Raw genomic sequence first — 23,313 nt, forward strand, 5'->3', positions numbered from 1 at the left:
TGTCTCCAAATGCCACCACTGCCTGGAATGAGCCCGTGTCCACGGGAAGAAGAGTCAAAGGGGCATGGCAGGAGTCAAACGGAAACTGGTGGAGAGAGGGAGCAGCAGAGGAGAGAGACAAGAAGAGAGGGAGAGTTAGCAGCAGGCCTGCAGCCGGGCCTGCAGCCGTGAGGACGCCCGCGCCGGGGCCGGGGAGCCTGGCGAATGTGCTGCCTCACCAGCTCACCCACAACGGGCTGTAGTCTCTCCTCCCGCCCCCCCTCCCCCCGGCCAGTCAGCAGGGGCACAGCATCATTTCAGAGGACAGAACAAGATGACAAGACGCATCCAGTGTCCCGGGAGAACAGAGATGGGAGGTGTGTGGCCGGACACTCCTCCCACCCAGGCCCACTCTCTGGATCCCTGAGTCTCTCTGGGTGCTCATCCGGGGTCAGCCTTTGCCGCCTGCAGGTCCTGAAGCTCAGCTGAAGGGTGAGCGGGCCATAAAACAAGCAGAACCCCTCTCTGAACCCCTCTCAGCTCTGTGAGCCCCAGCTCTGAATACAGGAAGAGCTCAGCGCAGTGAGCAAGGTGGCAGGAATACCGTGCCAGGGGTGCTAGCCGGTGCTTCCGGCTTCCTCATGGGCTTCCACTAGGAAACCGAGGCTGCACTGCTCCGAAAGGGCCCAGGATGCAATAAAGTCACTTGAGAATTCACCAAGGCTTCTAAAACCATATATTTGAGAAGTTCACTTGAGACACTAAATTATTTGCTGACAGAAAAACATTTGAGGGATTAATGAAATGGAAACATGCAGACCAGTGTCACTTCCATGTGAAAGATGGGGAGGGAGGACCCCCTCTCCCCAACAAAGTCCGGAGGCCTCAGAACTCCCAACACCCCCTCCCCCTCAACACACACTATTTGGGGCCTCTCTTCTCCTTGAAGAGCTCCCGATAGCAGCTGATCACGTTGTTCACGCCCCGGCAGACGCGGAGGCTGCGCTCCAGGTTGGGATCGTTGTCCCTGACGATCTGCAGGCCAGCATCGAAATGTGCTAGGGCCTTGGCCAGGTACCTGGCCGTGAGCTGGCGGGAAGCCGTCGAGCTGTCCTCACCCTCCTCCCCGGCTGCCAGCTCCTGCTCCAGCCCCACCAGCTCCTCGTTGGACAGGTCTGCGCCCTGGCTCTGCAGCAGCTCAGCCACATCCGCCTCTGCCACCTCCCCGAAACCCAAGCTGTGCGCCAGCGCCACGACGTCCCGCCTGATCTGCGGGAGGGCCTCCCCGGGTCGGGGGCTGGCGTCGTGCTGGAGGCACTCGGGCCACAGCTTCCTCCAACCCTGGTTCAACGTCGCGGGCGGAACCTCCTCCCAGGACTCGAAGATGTTGTGCACAGCGTCCAGGATGCTATAGTCCCGCCAGAAGTCCGAGGCCGCTGACCGCTCGCCAGCGCCTCCCGCCCTCGCCGCCAAGAGGCGGAAGACCCTCCGCAGGTAGCAGGCCTTGAACGTGGCGACCACGTCCTGGGTCATGGGCTGGATGAGGGCCGTGGTGTCCTTGGGCAGGTACTCCACGCGCACGTGGTCGGAGAGGTCGTCCAGGTTCCCTGGGCGGCCGGGAGTGCTGTCCAGGACGAGCAGAGCTTTATACGGGAGCCCGTGCCGGGCGCAGTACCTCTCCACAGCGGGGCAGAAGAAGTGCACGAACCACTCCTGGAAGAGGCTCACAGTGACCCAGGCCTTCCTGTGCGAGCGCCACAGCACGGGCAGGTTGGGCTTGGAGAAGCCCCGGAGGGCGCGCGGGTTCTCTGAGGGGTACACCAGCAGCGGCTTCAGCTTGAAGTCGCCGGCAGCGTTGCTGCCGAGCAGCAGGGTCAGGAGATCTTGGGCGGCTGTGAACCCGGGGCCTGGCTTCTCCGCCATGGAAGGGCCCGTCCTGCCCGGCAGCCGCCTCCAGAAGAGCCGGGTCTCGTCCACGTTGAACACCTGCCGGGCCGTGTAGCCGCCCTCCTGGATCACCCTCCGCAGCAGCGCCGGATACCTGCGCGCAGCCTCTGCGTCTGCGCGCGCCGCCTCGCCTCCGGCCCCGAGGCTGCGCAGCCCGTGCCGCGCCTTGAAGCGCGCGAACCAGCCGCGGCTGGCGCCGAAAGTCTCCGCCTCGGAGCCCTCACCCTGCGCCCGCTTGAGCTCCTCAAACAGGCTGCGGGCCTTCTCCTGGACGAGCACCACGCTGACCGGCACGTCACGCCGGTTCTGGTCCTCGATCCACACGCTCAGCAGCCGCTCCATGTTCTCCATCACCAGGCTGCGGCTGCGCGTCAGCTTACAGGCCGCGTGCGGGGTGGCCGCCTGGGAACTCGCTCGGATCTTGTCCTTGTTGTCACGAATGGTGGCCACAGTGGAGGTGGAGAGACCCAGTGCCCTCCCGATTCGGCTGAGCTTCTCTCCGGCTTCGAAGCGCCGCAGTACCTCCAGCTTCACCTGCAGGTTGATGGCCTTTCGGTCCCGCTTGGCACTTGGGCGCTGGCCCGCCCTCGGCGGCCTCTTCAGGGGGGGCTTCGGGCCCGCATCACTCTCTCCGGACACCACAACAGAATATTTATGTTCCCGCCCTGAGCCCGCTGATTTCAGGGCCGCTGCCGCCCCAGCCCTGACCCGCTGTAAAATGGGGAGACAACGTTTACCGGTGGGAAGTGCTGACGGGCCTGGGTAAAACCCTTAGAGGTCCCTGACTAGTCTCTCTCTTTAGGTGGGAGATTCGGGGCCACATCCGGCCACTCGATGAGTCTGGCCCCGTGGACTAAATAAACTCCACCCCCAGGATTGCAGCAAGCCTCTGAAAACCCTCTGCCACTTTCCTTCCACTCTTCCACTTTTTTCTGAAAACCCTCTACCACTTTTCCCCGCTGACACCACCATCCCCGGTCACCTACTCGCCGGCCTCCTGAAGCATCCAGGGTGGCGTAATACACCACAAACTGATGTCAGACCAAATACAGAGCCCAGAAATTACCAGCACGTCATAGCCGGGCCCAGGGACGGGCAGCCACAGTGTATAAACCTCAGCTCAGAGCTTGGTGGCAACCCGGGAAAGCAGAGGAACGAGCTGTCCATGGAGCCAACACGCTTCATGGCCCCAAGCTCGCAAGACCTTGAGCAATGTCATTAATTAAGGGTGTCAGGACTCAAGGTTTTTGTTTTGTTTGTGTGTTGTTTTGATTTTTTGGTTGGTCTGGCCAAGCCGCGCGGCATGGGGGATCTTAGTTCTCCAGCCAGGGATCGGACCCGTGCCCCCTGCCGTGGAAGAGCGGAGTCCTAACCACTGGACCACCAGGGGAGTCCCCGTTTTTGGTTTTTTTAATGAAGGAAATACTTGTGCAGGGTTCAATTACCCAGACGGGCTCCTGGAGAACCCGGCGAGGGGCAGGCCTGCCTCCAGCCCTGGGGCCCCGAGGTGGCCAAGGAGACCCACTTCCCAGTGTCCTTCCACAGGGGGGTGGGCCAAGCACCTTGTTTCTTCCAGGAGCAGCATCTCTCAGAGCCCAGCTCTACACTCCCGACTGGTGATGGGAGTTTGACAGTAAAGCAGCCCTGGGTGTTCTCTGAGAGTTGCCGGCAGGACACCGGCTGAGCCGGACTTGGGCAGATCTAGGCAGGGCCACCGCAGGCGTTCCCAGGCCTCGCAGTGTCTCAGGAAGACCAGGAATGGCAGTCAAGGGTGGGAAAGGCCAGGGTGTGGTCCACTCTCCCCCCTCACCTGGCAGGAGACCCCAGCCATGCTCCTTGGCTGGTCTGCCCTCCTTCCCACGTGTGAGCAAGTCCCTCTGTCCTCCTGGGGAAGCCCCCTGGGTTACCCACCAGGATCAAAGACATGCAGGCACCCCGTGACACAGAGATAAGCTTTGGTCCCTGTGTCTTGAGGCCACCCAGAGGACAGGCAGGCCCAGGGGCAGAAGAGCCAGAGGGGCAGCAGCCAAGATGAGGGTGTGTGTTCTGGGATGAGAAACCAACAGCGGCCCACATTCCCTAGCGGGGCTGGGCACATGACTCCAAGATAGCCACTAAAAAGAAAGGCTGGAGCTGCCTGTGCCACTGGAAGGGACCTCAACACAAGACAAAGTGAAATCAGTGAGGTGCAGAGCGTTAATGGGCTTCCTTTGGAAATGTCTGTGTGCCCCGTTCATACACACGCACATGTGTGTGAATTGCACGTGTGTACAGGAAAGAGGAAGGGTGTACGATGGGTGGCAGTGGCCATCTCCAGAGAGGAAGACTGGCTGTGGGGTTTCAACGTTATGTGCTTCTCTTAAGGTTTGAATTACTTTATAATGCATATACATGTTTTATATACATTTAAAATTTTTCTTTAAAATGGGAGGATAAATAATGACTGCTGTATTTCTATCTCTGTGCAAGAGAGACTACAACTACAGTAAGTCCCCTACGTATGAACGAGTTCCGTTCTAAGAGCACGTTTGTAAGTCCAATGTGTTCGTAAGTCCAACGACGTTAGCCTAGGTACCCAACTTACACAATCGGCTATACAGTACTGTACTGGAATAGGTTTATAATACTTTTCACACGAATAATACATAAATAACAAACAAACACAAAAAATAAAGAAAACATTTTTAATCTTACAGTACAGTACCTTGAAAAGTACCGTAGTACAGTACAACAGCTGGCATCCAGGGGCTGGCATCAAGGGAACAGGCAGGAAGAGTTACTGACTGGAGGAGGAAGAGGAGGTGGGAGATGGTAGGGCTGAAGGATCGTCAGCAGTAGGAGACGGAGGGCAAGCTGCAATTTCACTCACGCCTGACGTGGATGGCACAGGCTCTGGTTCCTTGCTGGATTTAATTCTATCCACCCTCTTGTAAAAACGATCCAGTGATGTCTGCGTAGTAGCTCTTTTTTTCTCGTCATAGATGACACGGTAGCACTGGATTGCATTCTGAACGGCTGCTGCAACCTTCGTGTACCGTTCTACATTCGGGTCCTGTGCCTCAAACACCAACAGCGCCTCCTCAAATAAAGAAAACCCCCTTGCCATTTCCTGCGTCGTGAATCTCTTCGGTTCTTCAGTTACTTCTTCTTCCTCCTGTCCCTCTTCATCCTTTCTCTGGGCCTCCAATTCCATCAGGTCTTCATTAGTGAGCTCCTCATGTTGCACAGCAAGGAGTTCAATGAAGTCGTCCTCTTGCAGATCTAGCTCCAGCTTCTCGCTGAGGGTCACTAAATTGCTGAAGACCTCTTTGGACTCCTCATCCACCTTCTCAAATCCACGAAAATCGTGAACAAACTTCGGGCAAAGGTTCTTCCAAACCCCATTCATGGTGACGGCCGTAACCTCACTCCAGGCAAAGTCAATGTTTTTTATGGCCTTGTAGATGTTATAGTCCTTCCAAAATTGTCGCAAGGTTGTTCCTGATTCGTCACTCGCCTTTACTGCCTGACGAAAAGTGTGACGTAAGTAATATTTCTTGAAAGTCGCTATAACTCCCTGGTCCATAGGTTGGATGAGCGCCGTAGTATTCAGTGGCAGATGCACTACTTTGACGTTGGGATGAAAGTCGTCCATGAATGGGGGGTGGCCCGGAGCATTGTCAAGCAGCAAAAGAATGTTGAATGGGACGTCCTTCTCCAAGCAATATTTCTCTACCTCCGGGATAAAGTGGTGGAAAAACCAGTCCTGGAAAATGGCCTGTGTAACCCAGGCTTTGGGGTTACTCTTCCACACAACAGGAAGAGAGCCCTTGGCTATGTTTTTAAGGGCTCTTGGGTTCTCTGAGTGATAAACTAACAGAGGCTTCAGCTTCATATCACCGGAAGCATTGCCACCAAACAACAGCGTGAGCCTATCCTTTGATGCTTTATAGCCCGGCATCAACTTTTCCTCCTTACTGATGTAACTTCGGTCCGGCATCCTCTTCCAGTACAGTCCTGTCTCGTCCACATTAAACACCTGCTCGGGTAAATACGCGCCTTCATCGATAATTTCTCGAAGCGTTTCAGGAAATTCCCGGGCAGCTATTGTATCTGTACTCGCTGCCTTGTCACTCACTTTTACATTGTGAAGTTTGGCTCTAGCCTTGAACCGGTGAACCCAGCTACGGCTGGCATTAAAAGATTTGCCCTCTGATTCTTCGCCGTGTTTCTTCTTCAAGTCTTCATAAAGGCTCTTGGCTTTCTCTTGAATCAGCATTAAGCTGAGTGGGACTCGACGCTGACGCTGATCCTGCATCCACACACTGAGAAGTTTCTCCATCTCCTCCATCACTTTTCCACGCTTCTTTGTTATTATTGTGGACGTCATCGGCATAGCAGACTTCACATGTTCCATGATCTTGTCCTTGTTCTTTACGATTGAGCCGATGGTTGAACGATTCAGGTTATAAGAATGAGCGACGTCTACCATCTTTTCGCCTCGCTCCACTCTCTCAATTATTTTCACTTTTGTTTCCATCGTTATCGCGTGGCGCTTCTTAGCAGTACCCGCTACATCACCGCTGCTTTTACGCTTGCTTCCGGACATCCTGGGCTTGAAATAAAGATACTGTACTACTGTACTCTATACAGTACTGTAAAGCACACAAAAGCACAACCACTTGTAGAGGATGCACGCACATGACAATGTACGCCAGACACGTGAACTAACTTACGTGATTGGACATGCGAACGCATGTTCGCATCTTTGAAAGTTCGTAACTTGGAGGTTTGTGTGTAGGGGACTTACTGTACTCTGTATTCAAATGGTGTGAGCCTGGGGAGGCCCCATCCTCAGACCCAGGAGCTGGGAGACGGTGATGGGCAGGTCCTGAGCCCAGCCTGAGGGCGAGGGGTGGTGGGGGTGGGGGCTGGGCACAGTTGCTGAATGTGACCCTCCACGGCCTGGGGTGAAGGGGGGGTGGGAGGCGGGCTGGGTCCCGCAGGATGTGGCATCTCTGACTTTGGAGGACTCACAGCTCACCTGAGCTCCATCCGTGAAGGGCTTGGCCGGCTCTGCCAGGTCTCCAAACCGTTGGTCCTCGGGAGGGGCCTGGGCCAGGGCTGAGGGGAAAGAGCAGTGTTAGTGTCTGCAGGCCCACCCTGGGGACAAAGGGGTGAGGCACCCAAGCCCATTAATCAATCCGGAGGTCAACATGTCCTACTGGCCAGACACTCTGAGCCAGATGACACACCGCTTGCCCTCTGATTCACAAAGAACACCGTACCCTGGCTGACAGGCAGCCCCTTCCGATGCACACACACATACGTACCTCAAGAACACACCCAAGGCCCCTGAAACCCAAGTCACTGAAACACCAAGGAGACAGTCATTAGAAGCTTCCTTCAGCTGCAGCTGGGTGGTCAGTAAAGGGCTGACTCAGCAGGCCTGAGCTGTCCAAACCCTCCACACTCCAAACGAAAGTCTGGCCCTTGACCTGCTCCTGGGAGGAGACCTCTAAGCCCTTGGAAGATTCTGCCTGATAAGAACATCTTTGTTTACCTAAGTTCTTGGGTCACACAGATAGTTCATGCTAACAATGTGACATGGTAGTAACCCTGGGCCACACTGTACAGGTCTGACCTCTGGCGGGAGTTCAGGCTGAGTAACTAAGGTCAGTCATGTTCCATAACTCGGTGACTGACCCCCAGTAAAAATCCTGGACATCACTGCAGGCGAGCCCCCCAGTGGCAGCATCCTGTGCGTATCGTCGCACATCACTGCTGTGGGAATTAAGCACGACCCACACGACTCCCACAGGAAAGGACACCCGGAATCTCGTGCCTGGTATCTCCCAGACTAGGCACCTTTTTCCACCGCTGACTTTAATCTGTATCCTTCACTGTAATAAACTACAACCACGAATATAATAGCCTTGTTGAATTCTGTGACTCCTAGCAAATCACTTGAGGCTAAGGGGGGTCTTTGGGACCCCCGAACACACAGCAACAGTGACAGCCAAGGAAGAGCTTGGGACATCATTCTGGTCTCCCTGATAGCATCAGAGCAGTCATCTCCAAAACCACCCAGAGAAAGCCAGGGCCGGGCCCTACCCTCTCCCATGTGGGGACATCGAAGGGGCCAGCAACAGGCTGAGAGCAGGTAAGGGTACGGAGCAAAGGCAGGAGTTTTCGTGTAAACGTGAGACCATGAGGCTTCAGGACTGAGTGGACATAACCATGCATGCCCCAGAGGATCCTCGAGAGCACCAGGCCTAAGTCCGTTCAGTGCCAGCAGGCTGCTTTGCCAACGTCCACACTCTTACGATGCAAAATCTCTTTTAACAGTGTGCATCACCTAAGCATCCGTTCCGTGGGAAGCTGGGAACTGGTACAGTTCCCTAAGAACAGTCCCCTAAGACGACAAACGCTGCCCATGGCTCAGAGAACAGCCCAGCACGACAGCCAGACACCCTGGGAGGACTGTGGACCCATGCGTACAAGGTGTCTCACCTGCACCTCACGTTCATGCCTGGGTGAAAACCAGTCGTGCATTATCAAGGGTTTCTTTAGCAGCAGCTAGATCCAGTTTGCAGTTTTTCCAACATGTGCAGAACCAGCTGCATGCTGTCCCCCTGGGAGACCCCAGCACCATCCAGCAGCAGCCCCACCTCCCAGCCCCTCCTTTGAGTCTCTAACTGTCATAATTCCGACCTCTTCCCGGAGCGGACACAGTTCCCTGCAGTTCCTACCACCATGACACCTTAGAGTTCTTTCTGTACTTTTTCACTCCTTCAATGCCTAGGTTACACTCTCTACATTAAATCCCCTCTCTTAAAACAAGTGGTGTGTTAGCAGTTCCTCAAAAGGCCAGAGTTACCGTGTGATCCAGCAATTCCACTCCTAGGTATATAACCAAGAGAATAAAGTATACGTAAGTTCACGTCAGCATTAATCGTAACAGCCAAAAGGTACAAACAACCCAAATAACCATAACAGATAAATGAATAAACAGAATGTGGTATAACCACACAACGGAATATGACTAGGCATAAAGATGAGTGACGTACTACACTGTGGATGAACGCTGGAAACATGACACTCGATGAAAGCAGCCCATCATAAAAAGCCATGTATGACTCCAGGAAATGTATGATACCATTTAATAAAACGTCCAGAATAAGAACGTCTACAGAGACACAAAGCAGGTTGCTGGCTGCCAAGGCACTAGGAAAGGGAAGAATGGGGAGTAGCTGCTGGCGGGTACGTAGTTAATTTGAAGGTGATGACATTAGACGTGGGTGATGGTTGTACAAACCTGTGACTATACTAAAACCCACTAAGTGTACAATTTTTTGATTATGTGGGTTAGAGCCTAATAAAGCTGGGTTTTTGTTTGCTTGTTTAAGTGCTATGGTTTCCACCCCTCGATACAAGGGGCCAAGCAGGCAAAAGGAACTGCACAAATACACGAGTAAATAAGTAAACACACGCCAGGGTGGACCGAGGTGGTAACCAACCATCTCTCCTCCCTGCTGCACGGCTGTCACCTCCTCACAGGTGCGGAAGCACACGTCCAAGGTGAAGACATCACACAGCACGAACTGCAAAGCCACCCCTGGCTGGGCCGACCTCTGTGCCCACCTCCTCTTGCCTCCACCCCCTCTAGAGAAAGAAACACACCCTACTTGTGATTGGAGGTCTCACTGTCCCAACTCTCAAACCAGACTGGGCTCCAACAGGCCAAGGACCTTGCCTCTCTCCCTTCCCTGCTGGACCCACAGGGCCTGCCACATGGCACGCACTCCGTGACTTTGTCAGGAAGGAGAAAAGGAAGAGAAAGAAGGCCAGTGCACCTGAGCAGGGGAAATGCTACACCAACCCCAGGCTCACACCTCTGGGAGGCTAAGAGTCTAGAAAAGTCTCCAAACATGTCACAGCTTCTGAGTCTTCTTCCCAGAGATGAGGACACAGGGCCTGGGCAGAGCGGGCAGGCACTCAGGACCCGGCGTCATGAGTTGTGTCCCCCTGCACTTTCCCTGCCCCCAAGCCCAGTCCCCCGTGGCTCACCAGTCTCCTGCAACATCTGAGCGAGGTCCTCCACGAGTGCCACAGCCTCCTCGCCACTCTCGGGGCACTGGGACTCCACCCAGACCCGGGTGTCAGGTGGCAGCACGCCCAGGAACTGCTCCAGCACCAGCAGCTCCAGCATCTGCTCCTTGGAGTGCACCTCGGGCCGCAGCCACTGGCGGCACAGCTCCCGGAGCCGGGCCAGCGCCTCGCGGGGCCCTGCTGCCTCCTCATAGCGGAAGCTCCGGAAGCACTGCCGGGGGTCCCTACCAAGCCCAGGCAACAGGGTTTGGGGCTGAGGCTTGAAGAACGGTTCAGGATCCCACAGGGCGGCCTCATCCTCCTCCATCTTGATGATCACGAGCTCTTCCTGACCGATGGGTGCTGGGTCGGCTGCCATGGCGAAACCTGGGGAAGCTGGCCTCTCTGCCTTCACTCAGGCCACACACACCGTCTTCCTGGGACACACACCCAACCAATCAGGGCCATGGGCCACCCACACCCCTCCGCCGACTCATAGCCTGCAAGGTCACTTGCTGTGGTGGAAACTGTCCCCACACCTGGCCAGCTGACAACCTGGCAAGGGGACACCTCCAGCCTCGACCTCCCTATCTGTGCCCTCAAGAGGATGCCTCACACTGGGAATCTGGTTAGGACAGTGAGGGAGCGCTTCCTGCAGAGAAGCCTTCAGGAGTTCAGGCCAGACTGGGCCAGTAGGAGGGCTGCTCCTGGGGATGGGGCGTGGACGTGTCCAGTGTCTCAGGGGTGGAGAGAACCCCATCAGCAGCCAAGCAGAGGTGCTGGCGGGAACTAGCAGAGACTCAGTGCCCAGGGAGGGTCCGTGCAAGTGAAGGATGCAGTCTGTGGGGCACTAGAAAGAGTGATGTGGGGGACAGGCTGGAAGGCCAAGATGGTAGTGGGGACGGCTGCAGTGCAGCCGCACAGGGAGAGCAAGAGCTGGTTCCTACACTGGAAGGACTTCCTTCCCTCATGGCACAATCCTATGGGGCCTGAGAGGCTCGGCCCAACTCAACTAGGCAAGGTCAACAATGGACAGTGAGAGAGACGTCCACGCTACAGTGCTAAACAAGAAAGTAAGCTGTGGTCCTCCTCAACTGACATGATCCCACTAATGTTAAAATTTCAAAACAAAAAACAGGAGTTACTGCTACAAGTGTTCAGAAAAGGATCCTGAAAACCAGCAACGCCTCAGCTGGCAATTCTGGAGAAAGGAACTGGGGGAGGACATCTGCTTTTTCTTTTGTAATGTCTGCAGAGCACCTGAATTTTTCTGCCAACGGTCATTTGCTACCACTGTAACTTCAGAAAAGAACACAGATTGGGACTTCTTCCCTGATGGTCCAGTGGTTAAGAATCTGCCTTCCAATGCAAGGGGTGTGGGTTCAATGCCCCGTCCGGGAACTAAGAACCCACATGCCGCGGGACAATTAAGCCTGCGCGCCACAACTACTGAGCATGCGAGCCGCAACTAGAGAGAAGCCCGCGCGCAACGAGAAGCCCACGCGCCGCAATGAAGATCCCGCGTGCCGCAACTGAAACCCGACACAGCCAAAAAAAATAAATAAATAAGTATTTAAGAAAAAAGAACACAGATCATTTTCAATGCCAATGCACGTCTTTAAAGCATTGGTCAGGGCTCCCCTGAACCAGGCCGCCCCATCCAACAGCCCCCAACCCCCGGCTCTCACCCCCAAGTACCCTGAGATGACAGCTAAAGTGGAGGACGGTCTACGTAGCGGAATCAGCAAATGCGAAGGCTGTGTGGCCTGGGCGAACTTGCACAGCCTTCGGCCGGGGAAGGATCTGGATTTAATCCCCCTGTGAGGGGAGCGTCCCCCCACCCCGCCCGCACTCTCACTTTATAGAGGGACGCACGCAGGTGCAGCAGGAGCAAAGAGGTGGTCTGAGCTGCAGAAATCCAGGAAGACTTTCCAGGGGAGGTGAGTTTAGGGGGAGCTGGGTGGAATGGTGGACAGAAGCCCAGGAATTCCGCCGAGAAAAGGACTAGCGCGGGTGCACGTGCACGACCCCGACCCCCGAGGCGTGGCGAGAGCCCAGCTCGGCCCAGAATCACTTCCGGTGCAGGCCCAGCCCCGCCGGACTCCATGTCCCAGCAGCCCACGCGCCGCCCTTCCCCGTGGACTCGCCGGAGTCCTCGGAAAGCAGCTGGTGTTCCCCCGCCCCCCTTCTCCTGCCGCCCTCTGGCCAGCTGCACACCCTACCCCGGGCTTTTCCGAAGCCTCCACCGCGTCGCGCCCAGACTCACCGCCCCAAGAAGCCAGGCGGACGGCGTCAAACGACACCGTGCTGGAACAAAGACCAACCACCCTGGGGCCCCAGGACCACGAGCTTCCGTCCGTCCCAAGGACTACTTCCGGTGCCTTGTGCCCACCCCGCCCCTTCCCTCCCTTCCCTAGCAACCACCCACCTCCCCACGACAGGCCAGCGCACGGAGGTGAAGGGGAGGTAACAGTATACCTCTGCAACTCTTTGGCGACGTCCGGCGCCCGGAAGTGGAACGTGCGCAAGCCCGGCCCTGTCCGCGAAGCCCTTTGGGAAATGTAGTCCTTGGCCCGCCACAGTAACAGCCCGGGTGACCTATAGACACTACATTTCCCAGAAGGCAGCGAGCAAGAGCGCTCGGCGCCGCCGGGAAATGGAGTTCTTCAGGGGCCTGCAAGGGGGCGCCAGTGGTGCGACTGGCGGTGTCCCGGGTTCCGAAGTAAAGAGTTATGGAGCCAGATGAGCCCGTCCGCGCGTTGTCTCCACCACGCCCTGCCCGCGCGACCTCAGATCCCCTCGCTATCCGTCCGCTCGACTGTGCCAGGTTGCCCCTCAGCTGCCTCTCTACTCCCGCCCGGCGGATGTGGCATTTCCTCCTACCTGGTCACCTGCCTCTTTCAGCTGCTGTGCCGCACTCCGCCTCCATCGAGGCTGCTCCTGCTTCCCCGTCCTCAGGGCTTCACCAGCCAAACCGTGCTGGGCCGTCTAAAACAGGCCCCTCTGTGATGCCTGGCATTTTGAAATGACCGGTTTCCAAAAGCTGGGGCAGCACCTCCCCAAAAAGCCTTCCCTATCATGTCCTCTCCTCTGACCCCAGCTAGGTTTAGGTCCCTCACAAGTCGCCCGTCATAGCCGTCGTCACACAGAATGTAACAGCCTTTGGACTGGCAGCTCCTGAAGCCAGTCTCTCCCACCCTGGTCTCCCCAACACCTAGCACATTACAAGTGCTTATAATTTGTGCAGTTTATTAATCCAGTCAGTCACCAGGCTCCTAAGAAAAGCTCTTCTACTTCTCCTTGCCATCCCTTTTGCCACTCTCCCCAAGAAAGCAAACAAGGGGCCTCATCTGACCTTTCTCCCAGGAAGGCTGGACCCTGGAACCCCTCCCTGGCCTCCGGCCCCTTTTACGTATTGACAGCAGGCCCAGCACTTCAAGTGTTAGCTGGGACAGAGGTAGAAGGAATCCTTTCTCCCAACTTTACTCTTGGCATGCGTGTGTATGTCGCGCGCACACGTTCACGGACACATGCAGGTACCTGTGTCGAAAGGAGTCCAGGAGGCCAGGCAGCCCTGTCTCACCGCCTGTGGCTCACCTAGCTGGAGTACAAGAACTCCTTCCCTTGATGACTCTGGGTTTTGGTGGCCCATATGGTATGTCTACAGAGTCAAGTGGATACCCCAGTGTGCTTGCTGTTACAATCTAGGGGGACAGGAGAACAAGCTGGTATGACGGAGATAACAAGACCGTCCAAGGAGCCAATCCATTGGAATTGGAGCCATGTTTCTAACCTTGGGGAGAGGCTGGGCTGCAGCCAATGTGCTGGGAGCTGACCCTGAGGTAGACACTGAGCCCTCAAAAATGGCTGAGATTTTCCAAAGAGCTCTAGATCTGGGAGACCATCGAAGTGTCAGAAGGCTCAGCCTCAGAGGCTGGAGGGAAGCCAAGACAACCACGGCACAGAAACCCAGGGAAGAAAACATCTCCAAACCAAGGAAAGCCACACACGCCCATAGGCTCGGGCACAGGGAAGGTACCAGAAACCTCAGACAACACAAACCGTGGAAGCCAGAAAGAGTGAGGATGGCACGGAAGGTGAGCAAGGAGAGCAGGAAACCCCCACCTAGAGTTGGCTACGAAGAGTAACAATGGTGCACGGACAGGTCAGGGCTGGCAAATAGGAGAGGCTTGTCTCAACCCTGGCCCCTCACCACAAGGAAGGCTACCCTGGTGGGCTGTGCTTGGCAACCGCTGTCCTACAGGGTGTGTCTCTGACACGGATGGGCACTCCTGGGTCCCGCAGCTCATCTGCCAATCAGAGAACACCACCCTCTTGTTCCCCAAGCCTGACACTCTGGGTGCCACTGTACAAAGATGGCAGTGCATGAGGTATGAGAACCATGGGTGAGAAGTGGCAGGGTCTACCCTCCAGAAACAAAGCATCATCAGACAAAGCTCATCTGAGGTCAGGCCCAAGCCCTAAATCACACAGGACAGCCAAAGAGCTCTGTCCTTCAGGGTTTGTGCCCTTGGCCACTTGCCCACCCTCTGTGGGCCCCACCTGGGGTGAGTGCAGGCTTTCTGCCAACTCCTTTGTTGCCACCATCATGGGGCCCCTTGAGGCCCCGCAACTGCCCGAGCCTGTCGCCTCCTTTCCCGCTGCAGCTCTCGGAGGTGGGCGAGGGCACAGTGGACACCCCGGGACACCCGCAGGCTGCGTTCCCGGTTGGGATCGTTCTCTATGAGGACTCGCAGGCCGGCAGCAAAGTGGGACAGTGCCTGGGCCAGGTGCTCAGGGCGCAGTGCACCCACACTTACTTCCTCAGTCTCCACACCCACCATGGCCTCCATGAGATCTGACTCTGGTCTTCTGGAGGCCAAGCCTTTCCCCGCCTCACAGGGCAGCCCAGAGTCACTGACACCCCCAACCTCCACCTCCTGGGGGATGCTGCGGGGCGAGGGCTCCCCATGGGCCTGCAGCAGGTGGGCAACATCGGCCTCAGCCACATCCCCGAGGCCTGCGTGGCTGGCTAGTGTCACAATGCTGTGACGGAGCTGGGGGAGGGCGTTGGGCTCGGGGGCACCAGCAGGCACGCACTCGGGCCACAGCTTCCTCCAGGCACTGTTCATGGTGGCAGGCTGCAGCTCTGCCCAGGCCTTAGCAATGTTGTCTACAGCAGTCATGACAGTATAGCTGCGCCAGAACTCCCGCACGGAGGGCCGGTCTGTACCCGCCGTCTCCTGGACCAGCTGGCTGAGCGTGCGGCGCAGATAATGGGCCTTGAAGGCGGCAATGACACCCTGGTTCATGGGCTGGATCAGGGCTGACGTGTTCTTGGGCAGGAACTCAACACGCACATGGGCTGAGAGGCCACCCAAGTGGACAGGGTGGCAGGGTGCGCTGTCCAGCAGCAGCAGAGCGCGGTGTGGGAGGCCATGGCTGGCACAGTAGCTTTCCACAGCTGGGCAGAAGCAGCCAGTAAACCACTCCTGGAAGATGCTAGGTGTCAACCAATCATTGCGGTTGGAGCGCCAGACCACAGGCAGGCTGGCCTTGGAGCAGCCCCTGAGGGCACGCGGGTTCTCCGAGGGGTACACCAGCAGGGGCTTCAGCTTGAAGTCACCAGCCGCATTGCCACCAAGCAGCAGGGTCAGGTGGTCCTTAGAGGCCTTGGGCCCAGGCCCAGCTGTCCCCTCCAGTGCCAGAAGCATGCGCTCAGGCAGCCGCTTCCAGAACAGGCCTGTCTCGTCCACGTTGAAGACCTGCCGTGGTGAGTAGCAGCCCTCCTCCAGAATGGCGCGCAGCACCACGGGGTAGCGTGCGGCAGCCTGGGCGTCGGCCACAGCCGGCTCATCCGTCAACAGCACGTTGTGGCGAACCTTGAAACGGGCAAACCAGCCATTGCTGGCCCCGAACGTCTCGGCCTGGGCGCCGCTGCCCTGCTCGTGCTGCAGCTGGGCAAAGAGCCGGCGCGCCTTGTCCTGGATAAGCAGCGTGCTGACAGGCAGGTTCTGCCGCTTCTGCTCCTCAATCCACAGGCTCAGGAGGCGTTCCATGCGGCCCATCAGCACACCCCGGCAGCGGGTCAGCTGGGTGGTGCTGACGGGCGTGGCTGCCTGGGAATTGGCCCGGATCTTATCTTTGTTCACGCGGATTGAGGCAACCGTGGAGGTGGCCAGTCCCAGGGCCCGGGCGATCTGCGTCAGCTTCTCACCCTCCTCAAACCTCCGAAGCACCTCCAACTTCACATGCAGGGTGATGGACTTCCGGTCCCGCTTGGCACTGTGGCGGAGGCCAATCCCAAGGGGCGCCTTCCCCAGCACCTGCGGGTGGGGAGTTGTCTTCATGCCGCTTCCCCGAGCCATGCACCTCAACAAGCTCTCTCCCCACTGCCCATCCACGGTAGCTACTGCCGTGCCCACAATGGCCTCTGGGCCTCTCCTGCCACGCCCGCCTCTGCCTGAAGAGGAGAACACATGGGCATTAATGTGTGAGTACATGAGAGTCTGGACCACTGCCTGGCCTTCCCATGCTCTGACCTAAGGCCCCCAGCCCTGCTGAGCACTGCCTCAGAGGCAGGCCCAGTCCCTTCTCTCCCTAACGCTAAAGACACTGCATACACACTTCCAAGCATACTTTGCGTGTAGATGAGCATTTCATTTAGTTTTAGCTTATGAGACCAAAAAAAGTGCTGTGGGGAGACTTTGTTCTTCCCCCAGAAAACCTCTTGCAACCACAAGGAGATGCAAAGAGAGTCTAGAAATCCTGACCCATCTCTCAGACACTGATGAGCAGAAGCATCTCCATGCTATTCAGAGACATGGAACATCAGTGTGGGAGACTGAATAATGGCTCCTAACCACACCCACATCCACATCCCAATCCCAGGAACCTATGAGTAAGTTTACCTTTCAGGGCAAAAGGGACACTGCAGGTGTGATTAAGTTAATAATCTTGAGAGGCGGAGATTATCCTGGATTATCCCAGTGGGCCCTAAACGTAATCAGAGGGATACTTGTAAGAGGACACAGAAGATTTCACTCAGTCAGAAGGCAATGTGACCACTGAAGCCTAGAGCTTCCAGAAGGAACCAGCCCTGCCAATACCTTGATTTTAGCCCAGGAGCCCCATTTCAGATTTCAGACCTCCAAGACTCTAAGATAATAAATTTGTGTTGTTTTAAACCACTAAGTCGGGACTTCCCTGGTGGCGCAGTGGTTGAGAATCTGCCTGCCAACGCAGGGGACACTGGTTCGAGCCCTGTTCCGGGAAGATCCCACATGCCACGGAGCAGCTAAGCCCATGCGCCACAACTACTGAGCCTGCGCTCTAGAGCCCGCGAGCCACAACTACTGAGCCCGCGCGCCTAGAGCCCGTGCTACGCAACAAGAGAAGTCACCGCAATGAGAAGTCCGCACACCGAAATGAAGGGTAGCCCCCACTTGCCACAAGAGAAAGCCCACATGCAGCAACGAAGACCCAATGCAGCCAAAAATAAACTAATTAATTAATTAATTTAAAAATAAATAAACCACTAAAGCTTGTAGTAATATGGTAAAGGAATCACAGGAAATTAACACAGAAGGTAACCTCCTTAATTCTTGCCACCACCGTGGAGTACCTGGGGATACAGGAGGAAGGTGGTTCTCCACACAGCAGTCGGAATGATTCTCTAAGAACCAAGTCGGGGGGGAATTCCCTGGCGGTCCAGCGGTTAGGACTCCGGGCTTCCACTGTAGGGGGCACAGGTTCAATCCCTGGTCAGGGAACTAAGATCCCAGCAAGCCGCACGGCGCGGCAAAGAAAAAAAAGCAAACAAACAAAACAGTGGTTCCTCTGCTCAGAGCCCTCCCAGGCCTCCCACCTCTGAGTCAAAGCCACAATCATCACCAGCTTTGTCAAGGGCCTCCTTTGTCCTTTGCGTACTCCTGACCACATCCTCAGGGCACACTAAGGGCACTCCCGACCCAGGGGCCTTAGCTACTGTGGCTCTTTGGCCCACTGGGGGCCCTTCCCTGTAATCTGCATGGCTTATTCCCTCTTCTGCAGGTCTCTGCTCAAATGTAACCTAATCAGAGAGGCCCTCCCCACCTATATTTTATTATGCATCCATCACACATTGCCTGAGGGCAGGAACTGTACCTACTGAGCACTCTGTTGGGTCTCCAGGCCCAGGAAGAGAGCCTGGCACTTTGGAGGCATCCAACAGTCACTTGCTGACTGAATTATTTAATGAAGTATAGTGATGGAGGCAGGCTTCTCGCTTTGTCCCTTTTGCATTTCAAACCATGTGAAAGTAGCACCTGATCAAAACAGTAAAAGTTTTTTTTTGAAGGAATGCGTGTGAAAAACAAGGACAGTACCTGACAGGTCTTTGTATTTTGGGAGTGTCTATGGCACCGAGGAAGAGTACCTTCAGGGACCCATGGGCTGCACCTGGCTTAAAGGGGAGGTGGGCATGGGAAAGCCTTCCTGCCTGGAAGGAGGCCCCAAATTCCGAACCACTCACGCGCCCATCCCTCCCTCTCCACATGCCTGCCTTCGCCTGCTCACCCACAATTTTTTTTTTAATAAATTTATTTATTTATATATTTTTGGCAGCGTTGGGTCTTCGTAACTGTGCACGGCACGGGCTTTCTCTAGTTGCAGCCAGTGGGGTCTACTCTTCGTTGAGGTGCGCGGGCTTCTCACTGCGGTGGCTTCTCTTTGTTGACGAGCATGGGCTCTAGGCGCGCGGGCTTCAGTAGTTGTGGCACGCGGGCTCAGTAGTTGTGGCACACGGGTTTAGCTGCTCCGCGGCATGTGGGATCTTCCCCGACCAGGGTTCGATTCCCAACCACTGCACCACCAGGTAAGTCCCTCACCCACAATTTTAAATTAAATTCATTCATTTTCACCCTCCCGCTCTAGAAAGTCCCCAAGCCCGCCCACGGGGAAGGCTCGAGACTACATTTCCCAGAAGGCCGCGGGGCCGCCGGAGGCCCCCGATTGGCCCCCTCGCGCGCGTCCGTTCCCTTCCCCCCACGGGAACCAAGGGTATAGGCGCCTCGGCCCCTTCCCCCCGGAGCCCGGGCTCCCGCGCGCCCGACCGCTCTCACCTCCGGACCGCGACGTAGGCCGGCTTCCTCAAGTGGGCCGACTGAGCTGCGGCCCCTCCCCATCTCCGGCTTCAGGCGCCGCTTCCCGGCGGCGGCCGAATCCAGCCTCCATCTTGTCGGCGGAGGCGGAGGTTGCCGGGCGACGGCTGGGATTGGAGGAGGCAGCGTGGGCCCCGCCCCCGACGGCGCTCTAGGTGCTGCGTCCAGTCACCCAGGGCCTGCCGGGAAACGTAGTTCAGCGACGAGGCCGCCGAGCACAGAGTCCAGGCGGGGTCGCCCAAGGCCGCCTCTGCCCAAGGCCGGATTTCTCGCCTATTAATTTCTCTCTCCTGTCTTTCCTGCCATCTACTTTCGGTCTCTTTCTTTTCTTTCTTTTTTTTTTCTTCTTTCATAAAGTTTTTAATAACCTATAATTTTCTTACATGTACACTAGTAACCTTAAAAAGACAAATATTTACTATCAAATGTTAACTACTGTACAGTTTACAAAAACATATAATTTTAAGAATTTGGAATAATAAAGGGAAGGTACCTACTTCAAATGGATTAAATAAGAAAATTCCACTTTTTAAGAAATTTAACCAGGAAATGGGAACTTTCCAATTTCTCTAAAGGAACACCAAAACATTTTACTGAAGTCAGAGAACTTACTATTTTTGTTCAAGACTTCATCTCCATAGTTTTAAATAAACCCTAAATAATATTTTCCAGTATATGTAAGGCCTCTACACAGAGCGCACGACTAGGGAAAAAAGGACTCCGTCAGAATGAGAAGCCATGAAGAACAGAGATATGTCTTGCTCACCTTTACATCTCCAGTTCCTACCATAGTGCCTGGCTCAAGGTGAAAATGCTTAAGCAATGGTTGCCGCTTTACATTGAACCAGGCAGATACATCTTTGGTCCAGTTTTCATTCCATATTAAGCATGACCTGAGCTGCAGTCCCAGTTCTTGGCCCTTGACCTTAAATTGAGTAAGGTAAGCCAATATACATACACTTTCTACATCAGCCTTCTGACAGGATCCTCAGAACTGAATTATCACAGGTTGTGAATCTTCTCTTACGTGGTCTAATTCTTATTTCTTGAATAATATCAGTGTGCAAAAGTAATGCATTTTCGGGACTTCCCTGGTAGCGCAGTGGATAAGACTCCATGCTCCCAATGCAGGGGGCCTGTGTTCGATTCCTGGTCAGGGAACTAGATCCCACATGCATGCTGCAACTAAGAGCTCGCATGCCACAACTAAGGAGCCTGCCTGCCGCAACTAAGACCTGGTGAGACCAAATAAATAAATATTTTTTTAAAAAAGTAATGCATTTTCAGTGCAGTACAAGTATATTCATACGAGTAAGAATTGAATAACGGCCTTACTTTTCCATGTTTTAAATAACAGATACATAGCATCTTATATTATGAGGTAATTAGCAATTTTTAGACACTGAACATAATACACTGTATTACAATGCAATGTGGTAGGCTTCCATTTTAGGAACAAAAATCAATTTCACACGAAAAAAGAGTTATTTTAAATTCACATAAAATACATTCAGAATAAGTCTAAAATGTTAGCATTAAGTAATGTAAAACAAACACAGAGGAGCTTTCTTTATTATTATTACTTTTATTTTGGCTATGGCAGGTCTTAGTTTTGGCATAGGGGATCTAGTTCCCTGGCATAGAACCTGGACTCCCTGCATTGGGAGCATGGAGTCTTAACCACTGTACTACCAGGGAAGTCCTTCCATATGGGTCTGATTTTTTATGAGCTTTGGATTTTTCTTCATTTGGACCTGATGAATAACCTTGGGCATTTTTTCTTTCTGTGTTTCCGATTCAGTTCCTTTATCACTATTTTTTTTCTTTAAACTTTACTTCTAGCTTTTGCATTTCTGTAGAGACTTCTCCTTCCCCCCCCTTTTTCTTCGATTTATTTATTTTTGGCTGCGTTGGGTCTTCGTTGCTGCGCGCTCTTTCTCTAGCTGCGGCGAGCGGGGTCTGCTCTTCATTGCTGTGCGCGGGCTTCTCATTGCGGTGGCTTCTCTTGTTGCGGAGTACGGGCTCTAGGCGCGCGGGCTTCAGTAGTTGCGGCACGCGGGCTCAGTAGTTGTGGTTCGCGGGCTCTAGAGTGCAGGCTCAGTAGTTGTGGCGCATGGGCTTGGTTGCTACGCAGCATGTGGGATCTTCCTGGACCAGGACTCGAACCCGTGTCCCCTGCATCGGCAGGCGGACTCTTAACCACCGCGCCACCAGGGAAGTCCCCCTGTCCCCCCCCCCTTTTTCTGCTTGGTGTTCCACATCAGAATCACAACGTGAATCTGATGATTTGGACTCTTCTTGGGTACCAAGTGACTTTTCATTGACTTTACTAGAAAGCAGATCGCCAGAGTGTGGAATGAAATCATCAGGTTTTCCCCATCCGGATTCCCCTGTTTCTGAATTATAATAATAGGTATAACCATCTTCACTTAAACCTTCTACCCAAACAGTCTTCACTGCCGTCTTTTTTTAATTTCCTTGAAATCCTTCAGGTTTCTCCCACTGAGATTCTCCTGTGATAAGATCATAATGGTAATGGTAACCCTCAGAGGTTATGCCTTCTACCAATCTGCCCTTTGAAGGGTCTTTTTTTTTCTTTTTTTCTTTTGCTGATTTGATGCAGAGGCGGATGGGATAGTGCTGGTTACTGGTGATATGCTTGGCTCTGAAGTTTCTGACTCTAAGCCAAGGCTTTTCAAATCCCCTTGGTATTCTTTCAGGGCAGCTGCCTCCATTGCAGCAAACTCCTTTGATGCCTTCTCTTCTTCCTTTGCCCTATCCAGCCTTTTCGGTTTAATCTCATTGATCCTCTTTGCCACATTTGCCTTATGATTCTTTCCTCTTTCATGAACTTCAACACTAGATCTATTGTCCGCAATCCAGCACCTGCAGTAATCAGAGAATTTCTTTGGTTGTGACCTCCAGTAGTCTGCCATGACTGGACCAGCCGCCCCGAGGGTCACCCTCATGCCCGGCTGAGGCTCGCGTTCCCCACGCGGGATGAGTCAGGGCCCAGCTCACTGCGAGGCCCACCGGAGCCTCCGCGCCTAGACCTGGTCTCTTTCTTTCCCACCATCCTCGCTACCTCCTTTCCTTTCCTGGGTCTGTCTCACTGTTTTCTCTTTCTCCCTGTCTGTCCCCCATTCCGGAGAAATGGTTCCCTTTAGACTGTCAAGATATAATTTTCGAAACAGATAAAAACAAACTCCGTGAGCACACGTCAAATATCTATTTACCTCCGGTGGCAACTAGCAGGATGACATAGGTGGTTCCGGGAAGATGAGAGAGAAGGAAAACAGAAAGGGTGAAAGAACGAACAGTGAAATAAAAGCTCCAAGTCGGATCGGTAGTGCACCATGGGGCAGTGGGCAGGCATCTTAGTGTCCTGCTTAGTGTCCTACTGGGTGACAAAAAACTTGGGGTACTCTTCTCTACTGGACAGAAAGCATTTACAACCTATCAACCTTTTACTCGTTAGCATCTAACTTCACAGTATCTGGACTCTGATCAAAAGCAGTTAACTTAAAAAAAAGTTGCTTCACTTAGGGAATCAGATGACCTGAAGCAGGCTTGGTAGAGACGGTGCTAGTTCTTCCAGTCATCTTTTTTTCTCTTAATGGCAAGTTTTGGATAAGTTTTCTTAACATGTGTCCCTCCCGCTCCGTCTTTCTCTCTTCTTGCTGTCACCCTTCTCTGAGTCTTTAAAAACTCTCGATCCACTTTACTGTATCTCTAATGTCTGTCCCTTTCTCCCCTCTTGCTTCTGTACTCCTGATCCTTGTCTGTCCCTTGAATCTCGAGCTGCACGTCTTGTCGCTGTAAATCTTTGTCTCTCCTTTCCTCTCCATCCCGCCCTGATCGCTCTCCCTCTTGTTAACTGTTCTGACACACATGTCTGCCCAGCCCTGACTCTCTGACCTAGGTCTCTTTCTGTCCTGCCCGTGTCTCTGTCCCTGTGTCTGTTCACTTACTTTCACTGTCTCTCCTCACAACTCTCCGCGCCCCCGAGTCTGTGTCTGTCTGTCCTGTCTCTCTCGCTCCGCATCTCTACCCTCAGCCTACCTCTCCCATCCTCTTTCAGACGCCGGCCGGTACCCAGGGTTGCCCTGGAAACCGCCCGCACGGCCCACTGGTTACCATGAAGACGCCCGAGCCCGCCTACCGCCCACGAGCGCAA

At 54.5% G+C, this 23,313-nt stretch overlaps 2 protein-coding genes and 1 pseudogene across 2 annotated transcripts; all 3 read right to left on the reverse strand.

Annotated features, from left to right (window-relative positions):
* Window positions 1-585: 585 nt before the first annotated feature.
* Window positions 586-10,401, reverse strand: LOC113615196 (tigger transposable element-derived protein 1-like). Its single transcript, XM_027097366.1, has 3 exons — window positions 9,976-10,401; window positions 6,950-7,029; window positions 586-2,637 (listed from the first exon to the last, which is right to left on the reverse strand). The coding sequence occupies exons 1-3, from the start codon at window positions 10,373-10,375 to the stop codon at window positions 901-903; spliced, it is 2,217 nt and encodes a 738-aa protein (XP_026953167.1). The 5' UTR covers window positions 10,376-10,401; the 3' UTR covers window positions 586-900.
* A 2,827-nt stretch (window positions 10,402-13,228) lies between these two features.
* LOC113615197 (tigger transposable element-derived protein 1-like) lies at window positions 13,229-20,288 on the reverse strand. The gene is made up of 5 exons (XM_027097367.1): window positions 19,098-20,288; window positions 18,146-18,439; window positions 17,621-17,732; window positions 16,908-16,992; window positions 13,229-16,459 (listed from the first exon to the last, which is right to left on the reverse strand). Exon 5 carries the CDS (start codon window positions 16,362-16,364, stop codon window positions 14,604-14,606), a length of 1,761 nt encoding a protein of 586 aa, XP_026953168.1. The 5' UTR covers window positions 16,365-16,459; window positions 16,908-16,992; window positions 17,621-17,732; window positions 18,146-18,439; window positions 19,098-20,288; the 3' UTR covers window positions 13,229-14,603.
* Window positions 19,126-23,309, reverse strand: LOC113615134 (WW domain-binding protein 4 pseudogene; annotated as a pseudogene).
* Between the last annotated feature and the right edge of the window lie 4 nt (window positions 23,310-23,313).

This window comes from Aethalodelphis obliquidens, unplaced genomic scaffold (assembly GCF_003676395.1).
Source record: "Aethalodelphis obliquidens isolate GAN/ISIS:26980383/991018 unplaced genomic scaffold, ASM367639v1 scaffold113, whole genome shotgun sequence".
Classification (NCBI taxonomy): Eukaryota; Metazoa; Chordata; class Mammalia; order Artiodactyla; family Delphinidae; genus Aethalodelphis; species Aethalodelphis obliquidens.